We start from the raw sequence: 20,260 nt of genomic DNA on the forward strand, positions 1-20,260 counted from the left end.
ATCCACAGGGCTTAAAGCATTTATCATATTCCTTTGAGCTCTTAAGATTTGGGAACTAAGTGTGCTGTTTGGGTTTTTTGCTTTTGTTTTGTTTTACACAGCCTGAGTGTGTCTGAGAAGTAGCTTGCTTACTTGCATGTGATCATCCACGATACATTCTGACTTCCAGTCAAGAGTTGTTCCTCACATGCTTACCACAGCTCCATGAAATATGACATTGATTTAACCCTTGCTTTGGGGGTGGGTTCCTTGAAGACCTTTAAGTCAAATATTCCTTTCTTCTAAATAATAAGTAGAATGTTAATTCTGTAACCTCTTGCCCCTTTCTTAGTAGCTTCTGTTATAGGAACCTTAGTGGCACTTAAAGGATACCTGGTATTTCTGTGCTCAGTCCATGTCTTTATCTTCCTTTATCTCAGTCCCAACATGGCCAACACAGTCAATGCTGCTCTGAAGCCTTTGGAAACACTTTCCCGGATTGTGAACCAGCCCAGTAGCCTTTTTGGCAGCAAGAGTGCTTCCAACAAGAGCAAGTCTGAGCAGGATGCCCAAGGAGCTTCTCAGGACTCCAATAGCAACCAGCAGGACCCAGGTAGGGAATCAGAGCCAGTGGACTGGAGAGCTGGAGGGATGGCAGTAGTTGCTTTACGGACCTGGGATCACAACTGTTCTGGCTTGGTATTGTTTCCCTGGGAACTTGCTGGCCTTCCAGAGATCTGTCATAGTGGCGTGGGAATCTGCCCCACAAAGAATTCCTTCAAATTGCAGCCTTGTTTGGCTATCCTCACACGTAGCCTTGTCTTTTCCTTTGTCACCCATTCGTTTATTCTCTGAGAACTTGTAAACTTGCCCAAGGAAGGAACCTTACTGTATTCGCGCTTGCCTCATGGGGCCCAACACATAGGCACCCCTTGATTCTTTTGCTGGTTGGTTGATTGTTTCAGGCGAGCCTGGGGAAGCAGAAGTGCAGGAGGAGGATCATGATGTCACTCAGACAGAGGTGGCAGATGGGGATATCATGGATGGGGAGGCTGAAACCGACTCAGTGGTGATTGCTGGGCAGCCTGAGGTGCTCAGTTCACAAGAGATGCAGGTAGGGAGGCAGATCACCCAGCATTTCCCTGTTGCGGCGCTGAACCAAACTCCCAGGTGGTGTGGGTGGGTGAGTACTTGAGATCCTTGCCTCAATGCTGTCTGCTTTGCAGAGGAGCATGGATGGTATGCTTAGTAGGTGCTCGGTAAATGTGTTTGAATTGTATTAAAGGAGGGGTGGGGGCGGAGCCAGGATGCCATATACTATGAAATGGTATAGATCCCAACCAGAAAACTTAGGCACGGGTGAGATGTTGATGTAGAAAGCTGGCCTGAGGCCTTTGGGCCCAGGGTCTTTGATTTACTTAGCTCTGGTCATTAATGAAAGCTCCTAAACACCACCTTATGCCTATAGCACCAGCTTCTGCTGGGTCATTAAAATGGCAGTCTTCTAAAGACCCTAAAGAAAGCATTGTAATTTCTGGAGCTGGTAGCATTGAGTAAGAAATTGGGCCTACAATCCTAAGCTGCTGGCTCTTGGGAGATCTGCATGTATTCCTGGACAGTATATAAAGACTAACCTGGTACCAGATAACTGGGATGGACCCATTTGAAGGACAGTCTGAGTATGGATTGGCACGTGGTAGTTTCTGTGCTATTAGCACCCAAGTGTGTGGTTTTTATGTAATATCCTCTGTCACACATAATCCTAGAAATGTATGCTCCCTTGCTGGCTTTTTTTAGGGTTTCGGTGCTAGCACAATGATAGACTTGTGTGCATCCATATGTATGTTCTATTTCTCTCCAGGTTGAGAATGAGCTGGAGGACCTGATAGATGAGTTGCTTGAGAGGGATGGCGGATCTGGGAACAGTACAATTATAGGTGAGAGCCCCAGAACTGAGTATAGCCTCTTCCTTTGCCTCAGTCTCTCTTGGGAGGACCCTTTTTCTCATCATCTGCTTGCTCAGCTCTGCCTAAGGGCTCATAGCCAGCCTAGATTGCTGCTTGTCTTGATGTTGACAGTCTTATGGATGAGAAATTCACAAGCCATCTACAGGCCTGTGGCAGGTCTGAAGTGTTGGCTGGTGGGGGAGGGGGAGTGGGGTGGGGGAGTGACCATCAGCATAGACAATATGTCAGGTACTTCAAAAGAATGTTTATTCATGGAGGCCTAGAGGAGGCTGTAGGGTGAGGAAGTGCTTTCCTTTCTGTTCTTCATTGAAGTCCGGGGGCTTTCTGCCCCTGAGTCTCAGTAGTGTAAAAAGAGCGATAATTCCCTAGGGTCTCCCTTTTTAAATCTCAAAGAGAAAACAACAAAGGTACCCTACTGTCACCAGGCTCCGAGGGTGTGTTACGTGTTTTAACTTTATCGATCAAGGAAATCAAGGATAAATGGAAGTAGACGTGCATTCTTAAGTTTGACAAAGCTTTTTCACACCCAGTATCCTCTGTGGTTTCACAATTAGTGGGATTGGCAGGGCACATGTGATTGTCCCATTTTACAGATGAGGAAACTGAGACTCAGACAGGTAAAGTGACTGGCCAAGCTCACCTAGCTAGTTGACAGCCAAGAATCCAGGTCTTCTCCCTCATCCAAAAAAAGTGGATATCTGCTAGGTGTACATAGGCTACTTTAGGCACACCCAATCTGGAAAGGGAAGTCCTCTGTTGTTCAGTGAAGGCTCTGCTCTGTAACCTTCAGTGAGCAGAAGTGGAGAGGATGAATCACAAGAGGACGTGCTGATGGATGAAGCTCCTTCCAACCTCAGCCAAGCTTCCACCTTGCAGGCCAACCGAGAAGGTGAGAGTGCCGAGGCCAGAAAGGCCTCCCTTCTTGCCCTGCACGTCTGACAGACACTATAGTAGGGTTTTCCTGGAGGCAGCTGCCCACGTGCAGAATAAGGAAGCATCTGTCTGCATGCGCTGATGTACACCATCCACTTTATCCTCAGCCAGTTTTTCAAATAACATGTTACTACTGCTTGCCCAAAGTTTGTCACTTCTTTCTTGGTTCGCTTTCTTCTCACCCACCTGCTATCATCGCTCCAGATTCCCTCTTACCAACAGGATATAGTGAATAACAAAGTAGGGCTGGAAAGGCAAGGGGGCACCAGCAGACTTGGCCAAGTCTTAGACCATGGCTCTTCAAGCACCACCCTGTAGCCAGCCTCCACGTTCAGCCACTTGCTCAGCGTGTTGCTGCATTGATTGGCACTCTCAGGAAATCAGGGCTGGCTTACTAAGTCTATACATCATCCCAGATCTTGTTCTTCTTCTCCTAGAGTCAGATGCCCCATCACCTTCCCACTCGATCTGCTGGCCTGCACAGTAGCCTGTTTTCTAGCTACTCAGTATAGTCCTCCAATGTGCTCCCTTTGTTTTAGATTCCATGAATATCCTGGACCCTGAGGATGAGGAGGAGCACACTCAGGAAGAGGACAGCAGTGGCAGTAACGAGGATGAGGATGATAGTCAGGATGAAGAGGAGGAGGAGGAGGAAGATGAGGAAGATGATCAGGTGAGGGGGGACTGTGTTTGTGTTGGTTCAGATGACTTCTTCCATGGGAACGCAGAGCTGCAGAAAACCAACAGTCTGGGTTGCTAGACTCAGCGCCTCCCTCTCTCGTGTGCACATGTGGCCACGACACCAGGCTTCAGAAAACCCTTACATCCAGCAATTCTCCATCTCCTATTTTCCCTTAAGGAGGATGATGAAGGTGAAGAGGGAGATGAAGACGATGACGACGATGGCTCTGAAATGGAATTGGATGAGGATTACCCTGATATGAACGCTTCTCCCTTGGTCCGATTTGAGCGCTTTGACCGGGAGGATGATCTCATCATTGAGTTTGACAACATGTTCTCCAGTGCTAGTAAGATACAGGGGCTCAGCTGGGTTTTATCTCTTGATTCTTATACCCTTCTCTAGGGTAAGCCAAGCAGTGAACCAAATCAATCTGATACAGCACTTCTTTTCCTATGCTGACTTCCTGGGGCAAGGGATATCTGAATCCATCTCTCTCAGTAGTGTATACCTAGAAGAAGGAAGAGTGAGAGGCTCCTTTTGTTCCCTTCACCTCAGTAAATAGGCAGCCATTTAGAGCCTGGACGACTTGATGATTTGCTTGATTTAAAACAAAAAAATGTGAGACCAAGGCTGACTGCATCAGGCACCTCTGTGCACACTACAGTGACAGGACAATCAATAATCCTTATGTCTGTAACACTGGATCTTGAGGGTTTGGATGGACACCTTTGAGCTTGGCATTGGGGAGTACATTTGAACATATTCACTCTGTTCATCAAGGATGCATCTTTTCAGGGGAGAGAGCGAATCTCTTCCCTCCTCCCTCATCAACGTCAAAGTTCCCTTTTAGCATCAAGTTAGAGTCGAGTTCTTAGAATCAAGCTGTCTTGATAGGGCAGGTCTTGGCCTCAAATCACAAGCACAATATAGCAGAAAACACTGTTCTGGTCTGTTGTCTTGGCCGACTAATCTCTTACCTCTTTGAGCCTCAGTTTGTCACCTGTAAATTAAAAATTTGAAAAGTAAACAAAATGGGTTACTATATCTTCTATGATTCTCTTTGCAGTTTTGTGATTTTTATCAGTATTCCTTATAGTTGAGCCTCTGTCCATTCAGCAAATTGAATAATAGCAAAGTGTCTACTGTGTCCTAGGTACTAGGGATACAACAGTAAAAAAGAAAACAGTCCTCAGCCCTCATAGGAGCTTATGGTCTATTAGAATTATAAATAAGCAGGCATTACATTGCAGTATGATAAGAAAGCACAGATAAAAAGGTTATTTTACTCAATCTGTAGAAGTCAGGCTTCACAGAGGAAGTGACATCGTAGGCTAAGAACAAAAGAATAGGTAAAGAAAAGAGAGGAGTCTTCAAGATGGAGGGAGCAGCATGTGTCTGAGGGGCCTAGAAGCATCACTGTGGCTGTAGTACGGAGAATGGATTGGGAGAAGGTACTATTTAGGAGGCTGTTGCAGTATTTAGGTGAGAGATGATGGCATAAGCTATGGTAGTGTCAGTGATTGTAGATTAGGTGTGGGAATGAGGGAGAAAGGACAAAGCTCAGGTTTCCGTGTGAGGAAGTAAGGCCCAGGAGACATGGTTCTGTTTGAACAACCATGGAAGAAATTTCTTTTTGTCACTGACACCTTTGCATATTGTCCTTGCAGCAGACATCCCCCCATCCCCAGGAAATATCCCTACCACCCACCCACTGATGGTACGCCACGCAGACCATAGTTCTCTGACGCTGGGCAGTGGCTCCTCCACCACTCGTCTCACCCAAGGTATCGGGCGTAGTCAGAGGACCCTAAGGCAGCTGACAGCCAATACAGGCCACACCATTCATGTTCACTACCCTGGGAATCGCCAGCCCAACCCTCCTCTTATACTCCAGAGGTGAGTTACAAAGATCTGTTGCGTTCATCAGAGCACTTGTAAGAATCTTCACTGTGCTTCAGTCTTATTTTAAGCTCAGAGGAAACAGTCGATACTTAATGCTCTTGTCACACACACAAATAAGATATCTGTCCCATTTCTTCATGAGTTATATATGCAGCCTTTTGGAGAATACCAAATTATATGCCATGTTCTCTTGCTTAAAAGTCCTTGCATACATTCAGCAATTAAATGTCTCATATGCCAAGCACTTAACACTTTAGATATAGACAGGACAAGATGTCTGCTTTCCAGCTTAGAGTTTAGTGGGAGAAGCAATTTTAAGTGGTAAAAGAAAGGGATATACGTGTTGTAGTGGCTGGTGTACAGACTACAGAGCGGGTACAAGGGAAGCAATATAATTTAATACAATGCCTGGCACATGGAAGCTTATCAGTGATACTGACTCTGTGTCGGGAACTATGGAATAACATGCAAACTCAGCCCAAATAAAGTTCTCACACTGGTATGATACTCAGAAAAGTAACTAAGACTTATGTGCAGCGTGATAAAGTCCATAACTGTATTATGGATTTAATAGAGGATACAGAAAAAGGATCTCACTGTAGTGGGTCGCAGGATGCCTGTGCACTTACAGTGATCATGGTATCCCCAATATCACCTTACAGGTTGCTTGGTCCCTCAGCTGCTGCTGACATCCTTCAGCTGAGCAGCAGCCTTCCCCTACAAAGTCGGGGCCGGGCCCGCCTCCTGGTGGGCAATGATGATGTCCACATCATTGCCAGGTCTGACGATGAACTACTGGATGACTTTTTCCATGACCAGAGCGCAGCTACTAGCCAAGCAGGCAAGTTTCTGTGGTAAAAAGGAGGGTAGTTTATCAGATTCTGCTTTCTCCCTACTGAGGAAAAGCAGAACAGTGCCCTGGAGAAAAAAACCCATTTTATAGGAGCCAGAGCCACTCAATGACTTAGCCATGGGCAACAAAAACTTTATTGTTTCTTGGGTCCTGTTAGGGAAATACTGCAATTTTTGGATCAGTTGACACTTGACAAGGCCAAGAATCTCACTCCCCATTGTTCCTCCTACAGGAACCCTGTCCAGTATCCCTACAGCCCTGACCCGCTGGACAGAGGAATGCAAAGTTCTTGATGCTGAGAGCATGCATGACTGCGTTTCAGGTGTGTGACCACTTGCTTATCAGGGTAGAAGTGAGCCTGCCCAGTCTAGGACAAGTGTGTGGAGAGTTGTTTCCGTGGTTCTCTGTGGCAGCAAGCTCTGCCTCTTGGCTTCCTCCCTGATCCCACCAGAGCAGCCTCTGATCTTTACCTCTTTAATACAGCGGTTAAAGTGCCCATTGTCAATCACCTGGAATTCCTGAGAGATGAGGAGCTGGAAGAAAGGCGTGAGAAACGTAGGAAACAGCTAACTGAGGAAGAAACAAAGATAACTGACAAAGGCAAAGAAGATAAGGAGAACAGGGATCAGAGTGCACAGGTGATTCCCAAGGGCTGGGAGGATTTGTCTTTGGGTACATCTGCCCTAATGTGGTTTTGGCATACACATGGCAAAGCAGAGTTACTGAAGAATCCTAGGAAGTTCACATTGAACCTGGGAAACTGTGCATTCCAAATTCACCATACACTCAACTGACTTGTAGGGGAAAGAATTCAAATTCAGAGGGAAAATTTTTTCTCCAATGTCTCACCAGACACCAGAATAGCTTCTCGCTCAACAAACTGCCATAGTCTCTACCTCAAAGGACTGCACCTAGACAAGGAGAATGACCTTGACTAAGCTCATACTCTTGGTTGTTCAATTTCATTTCTGTTAGTAGACTGTCAGTGCGGGGAACCTTACTCAAGATGACCTCCTTCCATCATTTGAATATACTTGCCTTGGGCATCAAATCAGAGAAAATATTCATACCCTGAACCCCATCACTACATGTCATTTTCTAGGGCTCATATTTATAAGATTGCTGATAACATGATTTTGGTTTAAAAGGAAGCTACCTACTTTTTTCTGAAACTGCCGGGACCTCAGACAGTATAACTTTTAAATACGTATGAATAAAAGCTGATAGAAATAAAAAGAAATTAAAAGACTTTAGTATACCCTACTCAGCAATTAGAGTATCAGATAGATTAAGGATATTGAAGTGTTCAGTTACAATAACAAGCTTGTTCTAACAAATATCTTTATATAGAACTTTTTACCTAATAAGTAGTAACATTGTTTCAAATACATGGTAAAGGATAGAAAGTAAACCTAGCATGTGACTGAAAAGGCTAGAATGGACAAAATAAGCCTAAGGAAGGGAAAAATATGTAAGTGAAACTAAGAAATTGCTAATCTCATGATCATGCCTAGCCCTGAGGTGGTTTTTATTATCCTTTCCTCCCATTATTCAATTCCCCCATCCTTTTCCATTTCCCCCTTATCCCCAAGCCATTCTTGAACGTGAGTATATATAAAGAAATTAGACATATAATTTACACGATGAAATGAGCCCCTGCCTTTGGTCACCTGGCCAAAGCATTTTCCATCAGGTCACTGAGCTCCTAAATTGTTTAGGGTGCAATATGGTGACTATTGCAGTTGACCTCTGTCTTATGTGCTTGCAAGGTCCCATATTGGTCTGTCCCTTCTCTTTGCAGCGTACTGCGCCTAAGACAAACAGCTCCACTGAACGGAACCTCTCAGGTAACTCTCCTTTCCTTTCTCCCATTTTGCTAATTGATCATTTGGTTCTTGCTCCTAACCCTTCTGAGTAGCTGGCCCTTGTAGGCTGAAGATGGATACTGGTGCTCTGTGGGATGAGGTAGTAGATTGTATAGTTTTAGGGTCATACCCCATCTTGGAGATAACTATACAGTCTACTGTCTTTCCCACGGTGGTACACATTCCCTCCGATGCTTTGTTCAGGTTCTTGTTCCGATTATGCTTCATTCTGGCATGGGTAGTGAGAACTGAGCGTGCACATCTTTGAGGTTGTTGGTCCTTTGGTGACCGTGATGGTGTGGTGCTTCATGGGAACAACTGATGACAGTGGTTCTCAAATGCCAGTCCTCCATGGAAGTGCAAAATCAGGGAGCTTTAATGCCTTTTTCATAAAGCTGAATTTATTCCATATTTAGAAATTACATTCTTCTTAGTTCTTAGGTATCAAAATATTTTTATTAAGTTATGTTGATGAGGATGTTCTAGTTAGATTTTATTGGTTCATGGACTCTAAAAATCTAAACATTTATTGATCTGCACTCGAATGTTTATAGCAGCACAATTCACAATTGCAAAAATGTGGAAACACCCCAAGTGCCCATCATTACACGAGTATATTAATTAAATGTGGTATATGTATACCATGGAGTATACTCAGCCACAAAAATCAATTGTGATCTAGCACCCGTTGTATTCTGGGTAGAGCTGGAGCCCATTCTACTAAGTGAAGAATGGAAAAACAAGCACCACGTGTACTCACCATCAAATTGGATTAATTGATCAACACCTATGTGCACATATAGTAGTAACATTCATTGGGTGTCGGGCAGATCGGGGGAAGGAGATGGGTATATTCATACCTAATGGTTACAGTGTGCACCATCTCAGGGATTGACACGCTTGAAGCTCTGACTCAGGTGGGGCGGGCAAAGGCAATATATGTAACCTAAACATTTGTACCCCCATAATATGATGAAATAAAAAATAAATAAAAATCTAAACATTGTCTTGGGCACTCTACTTTTGGGGAAGGTAGATCTGTGGGCTAAATGGTATGATGACCATATGCTTTCTATTTCTTCTTATCTTCTTAACAATGGTCAGTAGCCATTTGTGATTCTAACAGTTGGTCCTTGTGGTATCATATGTCTTCCCCAACCCTATTTCGTCAGACCTTTCTTCTGCTTCCCTACACTTCCTGTCTTCTTTGACACTTGAGTTGGGAAATGATCATACCAAAGCCTACACAGTATTTTTTAAAGCAGTGGAGGGCAAATGTCCTGGTGCCCTCAGTTTATCAAAGGGTCTTTGAAAGGGTCTGCCACCAGGTGAAATGGCCTTTTGCCTCTTGCCCTTACTAGAGGATTCTGCTCATGCCGGGGTGAGGTAGTAAGTTGTATTGTTGTGGGGTTAGGGATATTAGGCCCCAATTAGAAGATAACTATACAACTTACTACTTTCCCTGGTGTGTGGCATATTCGCACTTAGTCTTGGCAGTGTTGCCTCCATCAGACAAAGTTGTGAATGTTTCTTGGATAATCAGGACTGGAAGGAAAGGAAGGTGGAAGGGGACAGATGATATTTAGGGTGGGGCACAGATACCATTATAAAGTGACTTGTCCTTTATTGATTGGAGCATATAATTGAATATTTTACCTTTGGGCATGAACTCAAACATTTTCCTATTCTTCAACTGTATAATAACTGCACTTAGTGATAGGACATGAAGGTACAGAGGGAATAGAAAGCATACATTAAGAGTTGTGGGGGAAATTCTGACCATTTCTTGCTCCAGATAGATGAGGAAGTGGGAAGGTCAGTGGGCTTCTGGTTGATAGATTTTCTGTGTATACCTACAGAGATATTTAGCTTCACCATATCTATGTGGCATAAAATCTTCCCCTTCCACCTGGGATGCAAAAAGGATTTTATTCTTAGGCTCTACAAAGAGTCAGATCTCCAGTTCTTGGATCATAAATAGCACTGTGCCTTATCCCTCACCCTGGATATAGCAGTCCAGAGCTGTTCCTTACCAGTTGGTTGTTGCAGGGGAGGGGGGATCGGACGACAGTGGCTGGGTGAGATACTTGTCAAGCCACATGTGCTGTTTGGGGTGGCTTCCCTGGTCATTGGCTGATTGCCCCTTAACCCCCATTATTGTTCTTTCCGAGAAAGATGGGACTCCTATGCCTGACAGCTACCCAACAACTCCAACTGATGCAGCTACATCTGAGTCCAAGGAGACCCTTGGCACTCTGCAACCCACACAACAGCAACCAACACGCCCACCCCCACCAGCCTTGGGAGAGGTTCCTCGGGAGCTACGGTCCCCAGCTAGAGAAGGGGGGAGCTCTACACAGCTATTGATGCCTGTAGAGCCAGAGGAATTGGGTCCTACGAGGCCAAGTGGAGAAGCAGAAACAACTCAGATGGAGTTATCCCCAGCTCCCACTATCAGTGAGTAGAATTTCAACTTTTGGCGGGAGTGGAGCAGGAGGGAAGAATGGATGTCTTTGTAGCTTCTCTTCACTCTCTAGCTTGAGAGAAATAGTATTAGTTCAAGTCCTCAACTAGTGGGATCTCAGCTTGCTCATTAGCTTTCTTAGGTGAAGTTTATGTTTTTTTCCTCTCTGTATCCTCAAGTGATTATGGTTGAGCGTCTAATACTGGTAATGATACCATTTATTGAGACAGTTACTCTATTCCCCGGGCTGTTATGCCAGGCTTATTATTTAACTTTAAAAATAACTCTCCAGCCAGGTATAGTGGTACATGCCTGTAGTCCCAGTGACTCAGGAGGCTCTGTTGAGCCCAGGAGTGCTAGTCCAGCCTGGGCAACATAGCAAGACCCTGTCTGTTTAAAAAAAAAAAAAAACAACTATTACTCTCCAAAGTAGATGGTGTTATCTCCATGAATAAACTTAAACTCAGAAGTGAAACACTCAGCCCAAAGTCACTCAGTAAATGGTTGAACTGGGATTAAAATTCACATCTGACTATAAAGCTTACTCACCTTCCATAGTTCCCAAGATGGCACGCACATCACACCACACATATAGCTCTCCCATCTTCCTGATAGACACTGGCACTATTTCCCCCTGGTTTGAAATGGGGCCTCAATTTTTCTCAGCACAGTATTCCAGCAGGGTAAATTGAGACCTGTTTGCCATCCCTGCTCTATACCATGCTGCTTGTTATGTGTTCTGGAGAGACCGTGAGGTGTCGGGGTTTCCTCCTTCAAGGAACCTTGTTTATTTAGATAAACAGATGACATGCATGTGCAAATGGTACCTGCAGGGAATCTGAAAGTGGCAAGATCCCTTACCTGGGGTGCCTAGGGAAGATATTTCACAGGCTTGCCTGGAACACAGTAGATGTTCAACGGTTGATTAAAATAGCTTGAGCTGAGCCTTAAAAAGCAGATGACATTGCTGGGGAACAGCAAATCCAGCAGGGGAGAAGTGAGAAGTCTGAGCTGACTGGCCCTAAGGAAGCAACCTTGTCTGTCATGTTGTCCCGATATCAGGCAGAGATTTAACCTCTCCTTATGACTTCCTCCTAGCCTCTCTTTCCCCAGAGAGAGCGGAGGATTCTGATGCACTGACAGCTGTCAGCAGTCAACTGGAAGGCTCTCCCATGGACACCAGCAGCCTGGCTTCCTGTACCCTAGAGGAGGCTGTGGGTGACACCTCAGCAGCTGGCAGTTCTGAGCAGCCTACAGCAGGCAGCTCTACTCCTGGGGATGCCCCGTCAGTTGTGGCAGAAGTGCAAGGCAGGGGTGATGGGACAGGGGGACCTTCCCAGCCACCTGAAGACAGGTAAGCATTGTGTCACAAGAGAAGGGTAGGATATGTTGGAGGATATTTCAAGCCATGTTCATACTTGTTAACAAATGGACATGCTTGTTAGGCTGGGGAGATCAGCCTGGTTTCTATGAGAAAGGGGTATTGTAGGAGTGTTTTATAAATGGGAAGACATAATACAGAGAACAATTTGAGCATAATTTCCCTCAGCTCTCCTCCTGCATCCTCTGAGAGTTCTTCCACCAGAGATTCTGCTGTGGCCATTTCTGGAGCAGATTCCCGAGGAATCCTAGAAGAGCCACTGCCTTCAACAAGCAGTGAAGAAGAAGATCCCCTTGCAGGTGAGCTGCATGTGGGCTCAGGTCATCCTAGAGTTTTGGCTTCTAGTGGCCTTTGGCATGGCAGTGCCCCCCAGCCAAACAGTTACAGCCAGATGGGGAAGTCGTGTGTGTGTAAAGGGAGAAGGACTAGCAGTAAGGGGATGCTGGTGTGGCTTGATAGGATGAGCCCAGCCTTTAGGAGTCAAAATTATCTTAGCTCACTCAGATTCCCCTACTCTGCCACATCCTACCTTTACAATTTAGAGTCATTATTTAATTTCTCTGATCCTCATTGATACTAAGGGGGCGTTAATATCTACATGGTAGGATCTTTATAAAGGTTAAGTAATAGTGTACACAAAGAGCATGGCACATAACAAGAGCTAGTCTGAGCCCTGGGAAGGTGAGTGAGCCTTCTCTGCATGTCCCATGTCCTTTGCAAGTAATGAAGACACGTAAAGCTGGTTTCCCTCAAGCAGTGACATGTGTTTCTTTTCTCCAAGTACATCTTAGGCATCAGTAGAGGTGTAAGTCCCTTCACATCTTGCTTCTCCCATCAGGTATCAGTCTCCCCGAAGGCGTGGACCCCTCTTTTCTGGCTGCTCTGCCTGATGACATTCGTCGGGAGGTCCTACAGAACCAGCTGGGAATTCGTCCACCAGCCCGGACTACTCCCTCTGCAAATAGCTCAGCTCCTGCAGTGGTGGGGAATCCTGGTGTGACTGAAGTGAGCCCTGAGTTCTTGGCCGCCCTGCCTCCAGCCATTCAGGAGGAAGTATGTGAGCGGGAAAATGGTGGGGCAAGGCTGCCTGGCGGGAGATATGCCCCCATTGACTTTTTCTGCTCTGTAGGTGCTGGCGCAACAGAGAGCTGAGCAGCAGCGACGGGAACTGGCACAAAATGCCAACTCAGACACCCCCATGGACCCTGTGACCTTCATCCAGACTCTGCCCTCAGACCTACGCCGTAGTGTCCTAGAGGACATGGAGGACAGTGTGTTGGCTGTGATGCCACCTGACATCGCAGCTGAGGCTCAAGCCCTGAGACGAGAGCAGGAAGCCCGGCAGCGGCAGCTCATGCATGAGCGTCTGTTTGGGCATAGTAGCACATCTGCACTCTCTGCCATTCTTCGAAGCCCGGGTACAGAGGGAGGCAAGTGGGAGGCTTCTAGAATGTCTAGCTTTGCCCAGATGAGGCTCTATTTGCTCTGCTTTGTATTACCTGGACCCAGCTTACCAATCTTCCCTATCTCAATTTTCTTTTTCTTTCTTTACAGCTTTCACCAGTCGCCTGAGTGGCAACCGTGGGGTCCAATACACTCGCCTTGCTGTGCAGAGAGGTGGCACCTTCCAGATGGGGGGTAGCAGCAGCCATAACAGGTACCTTTGTCTTTCTTCACCTTACCATGCCACCTGTCAAGTCTGCAAGTCCAACTCCCTTAATTTTATAGGTGGAGAAGCTGAAATCCTGATAGGCAGGCTAGATGACCTCTCTAGGCCATTTCCTTGAATGAGCGGGAAAGCTAGATCTTTGGATTTCCCCTTCAAAAAGCCAAACCTTTTGGGTAATCTAGCTACTGATGACACAATCACAAAGGCAGGCTGACAGTAGGTGCCTAGCTATGGTTTTAGCAAGAAGGAAAACTAGTTTGCCTTGCTTGTAGCATCTAGGTAAGGGAAGTAGAGAGGAGTTAGTTATTAACCTGGCTAAAGCATAGTGGGCACAACATGACAAAATGTAAAGGGAGTGATCACTTCCCATAAGGCAGGAAACTCCTTGGTACTCCGGAGAAGGCAGAAATAAGCATTGTCTCCTAGACCTTAGGTACAGTCAGATTTTTACCAATCAATAGATGATACAAACCTGGGCTGGAATCTCTGCTCTCTTCTCAGTCATGTGATATAGGGCAAGTCACTTAACCTGCTTGAGCCTCTTGTTTATCATCTCAAAAATGGGTAATTCTCTAGTCTGTACAGCAGCCCTGTGAGGAAGATATTATAGCATTTTAAAGTGCCTGGTACATAGTAGACACTTAAGAGGGCAGCTATTGCTATGAAGAAGCCCCTTGGAGGTATCCAGTTCATTCCCCTTCCCCAGGCTTCTGCCTAATCCTAGAGCTCTAGCTGAAGTGTTACCCAGAAACCATGCTCTGTTTCTAGGCCTTCTGGCAGTAATGTGGACACTCTCCTCCGCCTCCGAGGGCGGCTCCTTCTGGACCATGAAGCCCTGTCTTGTCTCCTGGTCCTACTTTTCGTGGATGAGCCAAAGCTCAATACTAGCCGTCTACACCGAGTACTGAGAAATCTCTGCTACCATGCCCAGACCCGCCACTGGGTCATCCGCAGCCTGCTTTCCATCTTGCAGCGCAGCAGTGAGAGTGAGCTATGCATTGAAACACCCAAGCTCACCACAAGTGAGGAAAAGGGCAAAAAGTCAAGCAAGAGCTGTGGGTCAGCCATCCATGAGAACCGTCCCCTGGACCTGCTGCATAAGATGGAGTCTAAGAGCTCCAACCAGCTTTCCTGGCTCTCAGTATCCATGGATGCAGCCCTAGGCTGCAGGACTAATATATTCCAGATCCAGCGTTCAGGGGGGCGCAAACATACTGAGAAGCACGCAAGCAGTGGCTCCACTGTCCATATCCACCCCCAGGCTGCTCCTGTTGTCTGCAGACACGTTTTGGACACACTCATTCAATTGGCCAAGGTGAGGGGCTTGAAGAAACCCAACTCCTGGGGATAGAAGAGGGGTGGCAGCAACAGCTTGGGTGAAATCAGAGCCCCTGGGCTAGCAGGTCTTCACTTTTTGCTGTTATTTTAAGTGTTGAGCCCTATGTTGTTTCTGGGAAATTGTCCAATGAATTTGTGGGATTTTTATCTTCACTCTTTACAATTTTTATGCATTCTCTTAATCATCAAAACAACTGTCTGGGCCAGGTGCAGTGGCTAACGCCTGTAATCCTAGCACTCTGGGAGGCTGAGGCGGGTGAATCGCTTGAGGTCAGGAGTTCGAGACCAGCCTGAGCAAGAGCGAGACCCCATCTCTACCAAAAATAGAAAGAAATTATCTGGCCAACTAAAATATATATAGAAAAAGTTAGCCAGGCATGGTGGCACATGCCTGTAGTCCCAGCTACTCAGGAGGCTGAGGCAGTAGGATCGCTTAAGCCCAGGATTGTTTGAGGTTGCTGTGAGCTAGGCTGACGCCACGGCACTCACTCTAGCCAGGGCAACAAAGCGACACTCTGTCTCAAAGAAAAAAAAAAAACACAACTGTCTGTGGTCTATATGATTTCTGTTATACAGATGAAGCTGTGATTCAGAACATTTTAGTGGCTTTGTCATGTGACTAGGAAGTGATGGAGCTGGACTTAGCACTTAGTTCTGATCTGATCAGTGTTCTTTCAGTAATAAGCATTGCTACCACATAGTGAGGGCCTGCCTTGTGGCAGGCACTGTGCAAATGCATTATGTTGTTTAATCTCAACAGCTTTGCAAGATAGTGTAGTCTTCCCCATTTTATAAATGCAGAGGCTGAGGCTCAGAGAAGTTCGCTAATCAGTTTTGGTACAAAGCCCTTGTTCATTTCTCTAGGCTGCTTCACCATCTGTTGGATAAAACTCCTATATGACATCTCCTCCTGTTTTACAAAAGCTGTCCAAAGGAAAGGAGGGTCTGGGAACCAATTCAGTTGTCTTTCCCTGTCAGGAAGGCTTATCCTCTATGGAGATCCCCTAGACCAAGCCTATCTTTCTTTTCCTGGCAGGTGTTTCCCAGCCACTTCACACAGCAGCGGACCAAAGAAACAAACTGTGAGGGCGATCGGGAGAGGGGCAGTAAGGCCTGCAGCCCGTGCTCCTCACAGTCCACCAGCATTGGCATTTGCACAGACTTCTGGGACTTACTGGTAAAACTGGACAACATGAATGTTAGCCGGAAAGGCAAGAACTCCGTGAAGTCAGTGCCAGTGAGCGCTGGTGGCGAGGGTGAAACCTCCCCGTACAGCCTTGAGGCCTCTCCACTGGGGCAGCTCATGAACATGTTGTCACACCCAGTCATCCGACGGAGCTCTCTCTTAACAGAGAAACTCCTCAGACTCCTTTCTCTCATCTCAATTGCTCTCCCAGAAAACAAAGTGTCAGAAGCACAGGCTAATTCTGGCAGCAGTGCTTCCTCCACCACTACTGCCATCTCAACCACATCTACCACCACTGCCGCCGCCTCCACCACGCCCACACCCCCTGCTGCAACCACTCCTGTCGCTTCTGCTCCAGCCCTGGTTGCTGCCACAGCTATTTCTGTAGCTGCTTCGACCACAGTGACTACCCCCACGACTGTTGCTTCTACTATTTCAAGTAAGTGTGAATGTAGGCTGGGAGCTATGGGGTATTTGCTATGGCACCTGCCTTACCCCTTCCCCCTCCCCCATCCCAGTAGTCCTCCTTAAATGATAGCGATCAGCTTGGTTTGTGTTTGTGAGAGCAGAATGTGTTTGTTCTCACTCTCATCTGTCCCAGTCCATTTTCTCTCTCCCCTCCCCAATCCCCGTTCCCATCCGCTCCCCTCCCTCCCTCAGACATACAGACACTCCTGTGAAGGCCGACAGGCACTCACGGAATGTGGCCTCCCTAGGCTAGGCCAAAAGGAAAAGAGAGAAAAGGCCCTGTCTTCAAGGGACTCCCAGCCTTTCCAGCCTGGTTGAGGGAAGACAGTTCTCATAGGGTATAGTTCAGGAGCAGGCAGGATACAATGAAGTGAATCAGAGTAGCCAGACCATCCTAAGATAGGAAGGGAATTAGCCCTGCAGCAGATTGGTAAGAATTGTCTGAAGAAGTAGGTTTTAAAGGATAGAGGGGGCTATGATGGTAGGGAAAGAGTTGGAAGAAATGCCTCAGGTTCTTTATCACCTTAGAAGGTATAGTCATAAGAGTCCTTAGCATCCCAAGTCATTGAGATTTGGCTTTGGTGGATAGATGTACATTTTTTACTCCTTTTCCATTTTAAAGCCCTGGACAGTTCAGTAGTTCCTTGGTTTTGCCACTTAAGTCTCTGGTTCATGAGTTTCACAGATGCTTACTGTGTTCTCTGTTTCTTCAAAGCTTCTAGTACTAAGGGCAGCAAGTCTCCAGCCAAAGTGGGGGATCTGGGCAGCAGCAGTGGAGACTTTAAGATGGTATCCTCTGGCCTCACTGAAAACCAGCTCCAACTCTCTGTGGAGGTGAGTCCACGCTCTTCTGACCTGCCAAGGTTGGGGGGAAAGGGCAGACAGGGTAGACAGTGCTTTAGTTCTCAGTTTGGGAGTTCCCAGGGCTTATCCCTTCTCCTTTCTTTTTCCCAGGTGTTGACATCCCACTCTTGTTCTGAAGAAGGGCTAGAGGATGCAGCCAATGTGTTACTGCAGCTCTCTCGTGGGGACTCTGGCACCCGAGATACCGTTCTCAAGCTGCTACTGAATGGAGCCCGCCATCTGGGTTATACCCTTTGTAAACAGATAGGTAATGGTAGGAGTAAATCATTTTATCTTTCTGAAACCTTCCACTTAGGTGTCACCTTTCCCAAGTCCCCAGGCTGAATCAGCCTCTTCCATGCTCCTGTAGTACAGCCCCCATGCTCCCTTTGTCATAGCACTTATAACACCGGGTTGTCATCTGCTTCCCTCAGTTATTGAAAGCAATGCCGGGTTTCTCTCCTTATCCCCATTGCCTGGCACACAGTAGGTAATCAGTGCTTAGCAAAGGGAAAAGAGAATACATGGGAACAGCAGTGCCGCCTTTCTTCTCCATTCTGGGTACCCATACAAGCCCCATGATTAGGCTGCTAAGGCAACTTCACCACCTCAAAGATGTGCCCACACTTCACGCAACCTCAGGAGTTGTACAGTCAGAATATACCCTCTATTTCTGTGTAGTTAAGAGGGTGCAAAAATTCTAAAAACACTTGCAATTTTCTTTGTTTATATCATCTTCCTATTTTACTGGGAAGAAAGCCAAAACCCATGGTGAAAAAGTGATTGGATCAAGGAATAGAGCCAGGTTTTCTTTCAATAGTCTCTCTGTTCTCTCCCACCCCCATCCCAATCATGGATCCCCTAGCTCTTGGCTACCTAATTAGTTATCACTCTCCTTCCCCACAGTGTTCCTGAAGTTGAGGTGATAGGAGAGTTGATTGGCCTGTTTAACTCAGGATATTCTTTGCTCTGTGAGAATTATATGGTTCTTCCAGAAAGAATTTGTCCTCCAGCCTCTGACCTTTCTTGGCTACTACCATTTATTGAACACCTATGGGCCCTAGGCACTGTCTAGGCACTCCACTACATAATTATCTCCTAATTCTCACAGCAACCTTGTGAGGTTAGGCAGTATTATTCCAAATATTAAAATGGGAAACAAATTGGGAAAGGGGTAGAGAAATTTGCCTGAGATCACCACAAAAACTTGGTAAGTTCGGCCGGGCGCGGTGGCTCACGCCTGTAATCCTAGCACTCTGGGAGGCCGAGGCGGATGGATCGCTCGAGGTCAGGAGTTCGAGACCAGCCTGAGCGAGACCCCGTCTCTACTAAAAATAGAAACAAATTATCTGGCCAACTAAAATATATATAGAAAAAATTAGCCGGGCATGGTGGCACATACCTGTAGTCCCAGCTACTGGGGAGGCTGAGGCAGGAGGATCGCTTAAGCCCAGGAGTTTGAGGTTGCTGTGAGCTAGGCTGACGCCACGGCACTCTAGCCCAGGCAACAAAGCGAGACTCTGTCTCAAAAAAAAAAAAAAATCTTGGTAAGTTCAAGAGATACACAGGATTTAGACCCTGTGGCCTGTCTGGCTCCAAAAGAGATACTTTTTCATCTTCAGCAAGCTATATTTTGTGTAGATTGAACAGATTCCTGTGGCTGGGTGAATTGGTAGTCCCAGGTGGTTGATTGATGAGCACACATAATAACCTGACTGGAGGAAAATTCCTCCTCAGTCTGGGTTCTCTGCAGCTGAGCAAAGAGAGTGGCCTGGGCGGGTTTCTTAGAAAGATTTGGGAAATCTCCGACCACTTGCTTGCTGGCTCTTCTGCCTGCCCAGGTACACTGTTGGCTGAGCTACGGGAATACAACCTGGAACAGCAGCGGCGAGCTCAGTGTGAGACCCTCTCTCCTGATGGCCTGCCTGAGGAGCAGCCACAGACCACCAAGCTGAAAGGCAAAATGCAAAGCAGGTAGGTGGTAGCTACCCCTGGGCTGGGGGCTCAAATGTGGGACAGTCTGAAAAGTGGCTTTTGCTGGTTTCCTGGTCTTTATTTCTCTGGGCAGTTTTCCTATCTGTCCTGTACACACTTGACCCAATTTTTTCTACTTCTCCCTACTTGTAAGATTTTTTTCTGAAGTTCCTTACCCCAGTGGTTGGCACCAGGAACCTCTGCTTGCTCTGGGTGTTTATGCTTTGATGCTGTCAATATATGCAAGCCACCTCTTCACTATCCAGGTTTGACGTGGCTGAGAATGTGGTAATTGTGGCATCTCAGAAGCGACCCTTGGGTGGCCGGGAGCTCCAGCTGCCTTCTATGTCCATGTTGACATCCAAGACATCTACCCAGAAGTTCTTCTTGAGGGTACTTCAGGTCATCATCCAGCTCCGGGACGACACACGCCGAGCTAACAAGAAAGCCAAGCAGACAGGCAGGCTAGGTATGGAACTAGAGTGTCCAGTTGAAGGGTAGGGTTGGTGGTGAAGCCAGAGTCCCTGGAGGGGCAGGACGTAATGTCCTGTCTCCTTCCTCTTTGACCATTTCCAAGAGGAAAATGATGATTCTTTTTTTAAAATGTTGATGGCTCTATTCTGTATCTCATTCAAGCTGTCTGCATAGGAAATTCATTAGGGGAAGTGGGAATTATGGGGGAGCAGAAATCTGGCAAGGAAGTTGGGGACCAACCTTTTGTTGAATGAGACTCAACTCACTGAGTACACCTCCTTT

General features: G+C 46.5%; 1 protein-coding gene across 16 annotated transcripts in view; it reads left to right on the forward strand.

Annotated features, from left to right (window-relative positions):
- Positions 1–20,260, forward strand: part of HUWE1 (HECT, UBA and WWE domain containing E3 ubiquitin protein ligase 1) — a 153,637-nt gene that overhangs the window by 123,829 nt on the left and 9,548 nt on the right. For 8 of the 16 annotated variants that reach the window (XM_045537607.1, XM_045537610.1, XM_045537606.1 and 5 more), the window contains 23 exons: positions 420–592; positions 945–1,093; positions 1,841–1,916; positions 2,737–2,835; positions 3,419–3,552; positions 3,739–3,907; positions 5,229–5,457; positions 6,126–6,304; positions 6,549–6,638; positions 6,800–6,954; positions 8,118–8,163; positions 10,357–10,638; positions 11,744–11,999; positions 12,195–12,325; positions 12,865–13,079; positions 13,156–13,456; positions 13,581–13,683; positions 14,464–15,010; positions 16,070–16,658; positions 17,403–17,521; positions 17,642–17,804; positions 19,372–19,504; positions 19,771–19,973. In XM_045537607.1, coding sequence (XP_045393563.1) covers positions 420–592; positions 945–1,093; positions 1,841–1,916; positions 2,737–2,835; positions 3,419–3,552; positions 3,739–3,907; positions 5,229–5,457; positions 6,126–6,304; positions 6,549–6,638; positions 6,800–6,954; positions 8,118–8,163; positions 10,357–10,638; positions 11,744–11,999; positions 12,195–12,325; positions 12,865–13,079; positions 13,156–13,456; positions 13,581–13,683; positions 14,464–15,010; positions 16,070–16,658; positions 17,403–17,521; positions 17,642–17,804; positions 19,372–19,504; positions 19,771–19,973 — 4,541 coding nt within the window. The remainder of the gene's footprint in view (positions 1–419; positions 593–944; positions 1,094–1,840; positions 1,917–2,736; positions 2,836–3,418; positions 3,553–3,738; positions 3,908–5,228; positions 5,458–6,125; positions 6,305–6,548; positions 6,639–6,799; positions 6,955–8,117; positions 8,164–10,356; positions 10,639–11,743; positions 12,000–12,194; positions 12,326–12,864; positions 13,080–13,155; positions 13,457–13,580; positions 13,684–14,463; positions 15,011–16,069; positions 16,659–17,402; positions 17,522–17,641; positions 17,805–19,371; positions 19,505–19,770; positions 19,974–20,260) is intronic. The other 8 variants (XM_045537621.1, XM_045537612.1, XM_045537613.1 and 5 more) reach the window with 5 other exon arrangements.

Source organism: Lemur catta, chromosome X (assembly GCF_020740605.2).
Source record: "Lemur catta isolate mLemCat1 chromosome X, mLemCat1.pri, whole genome shotgun sequence".
NCBI lineage: Eukaryota > Metazoa > Chordata > Mammalia > Primates > Lemuridae > Lemur > Lemur catta.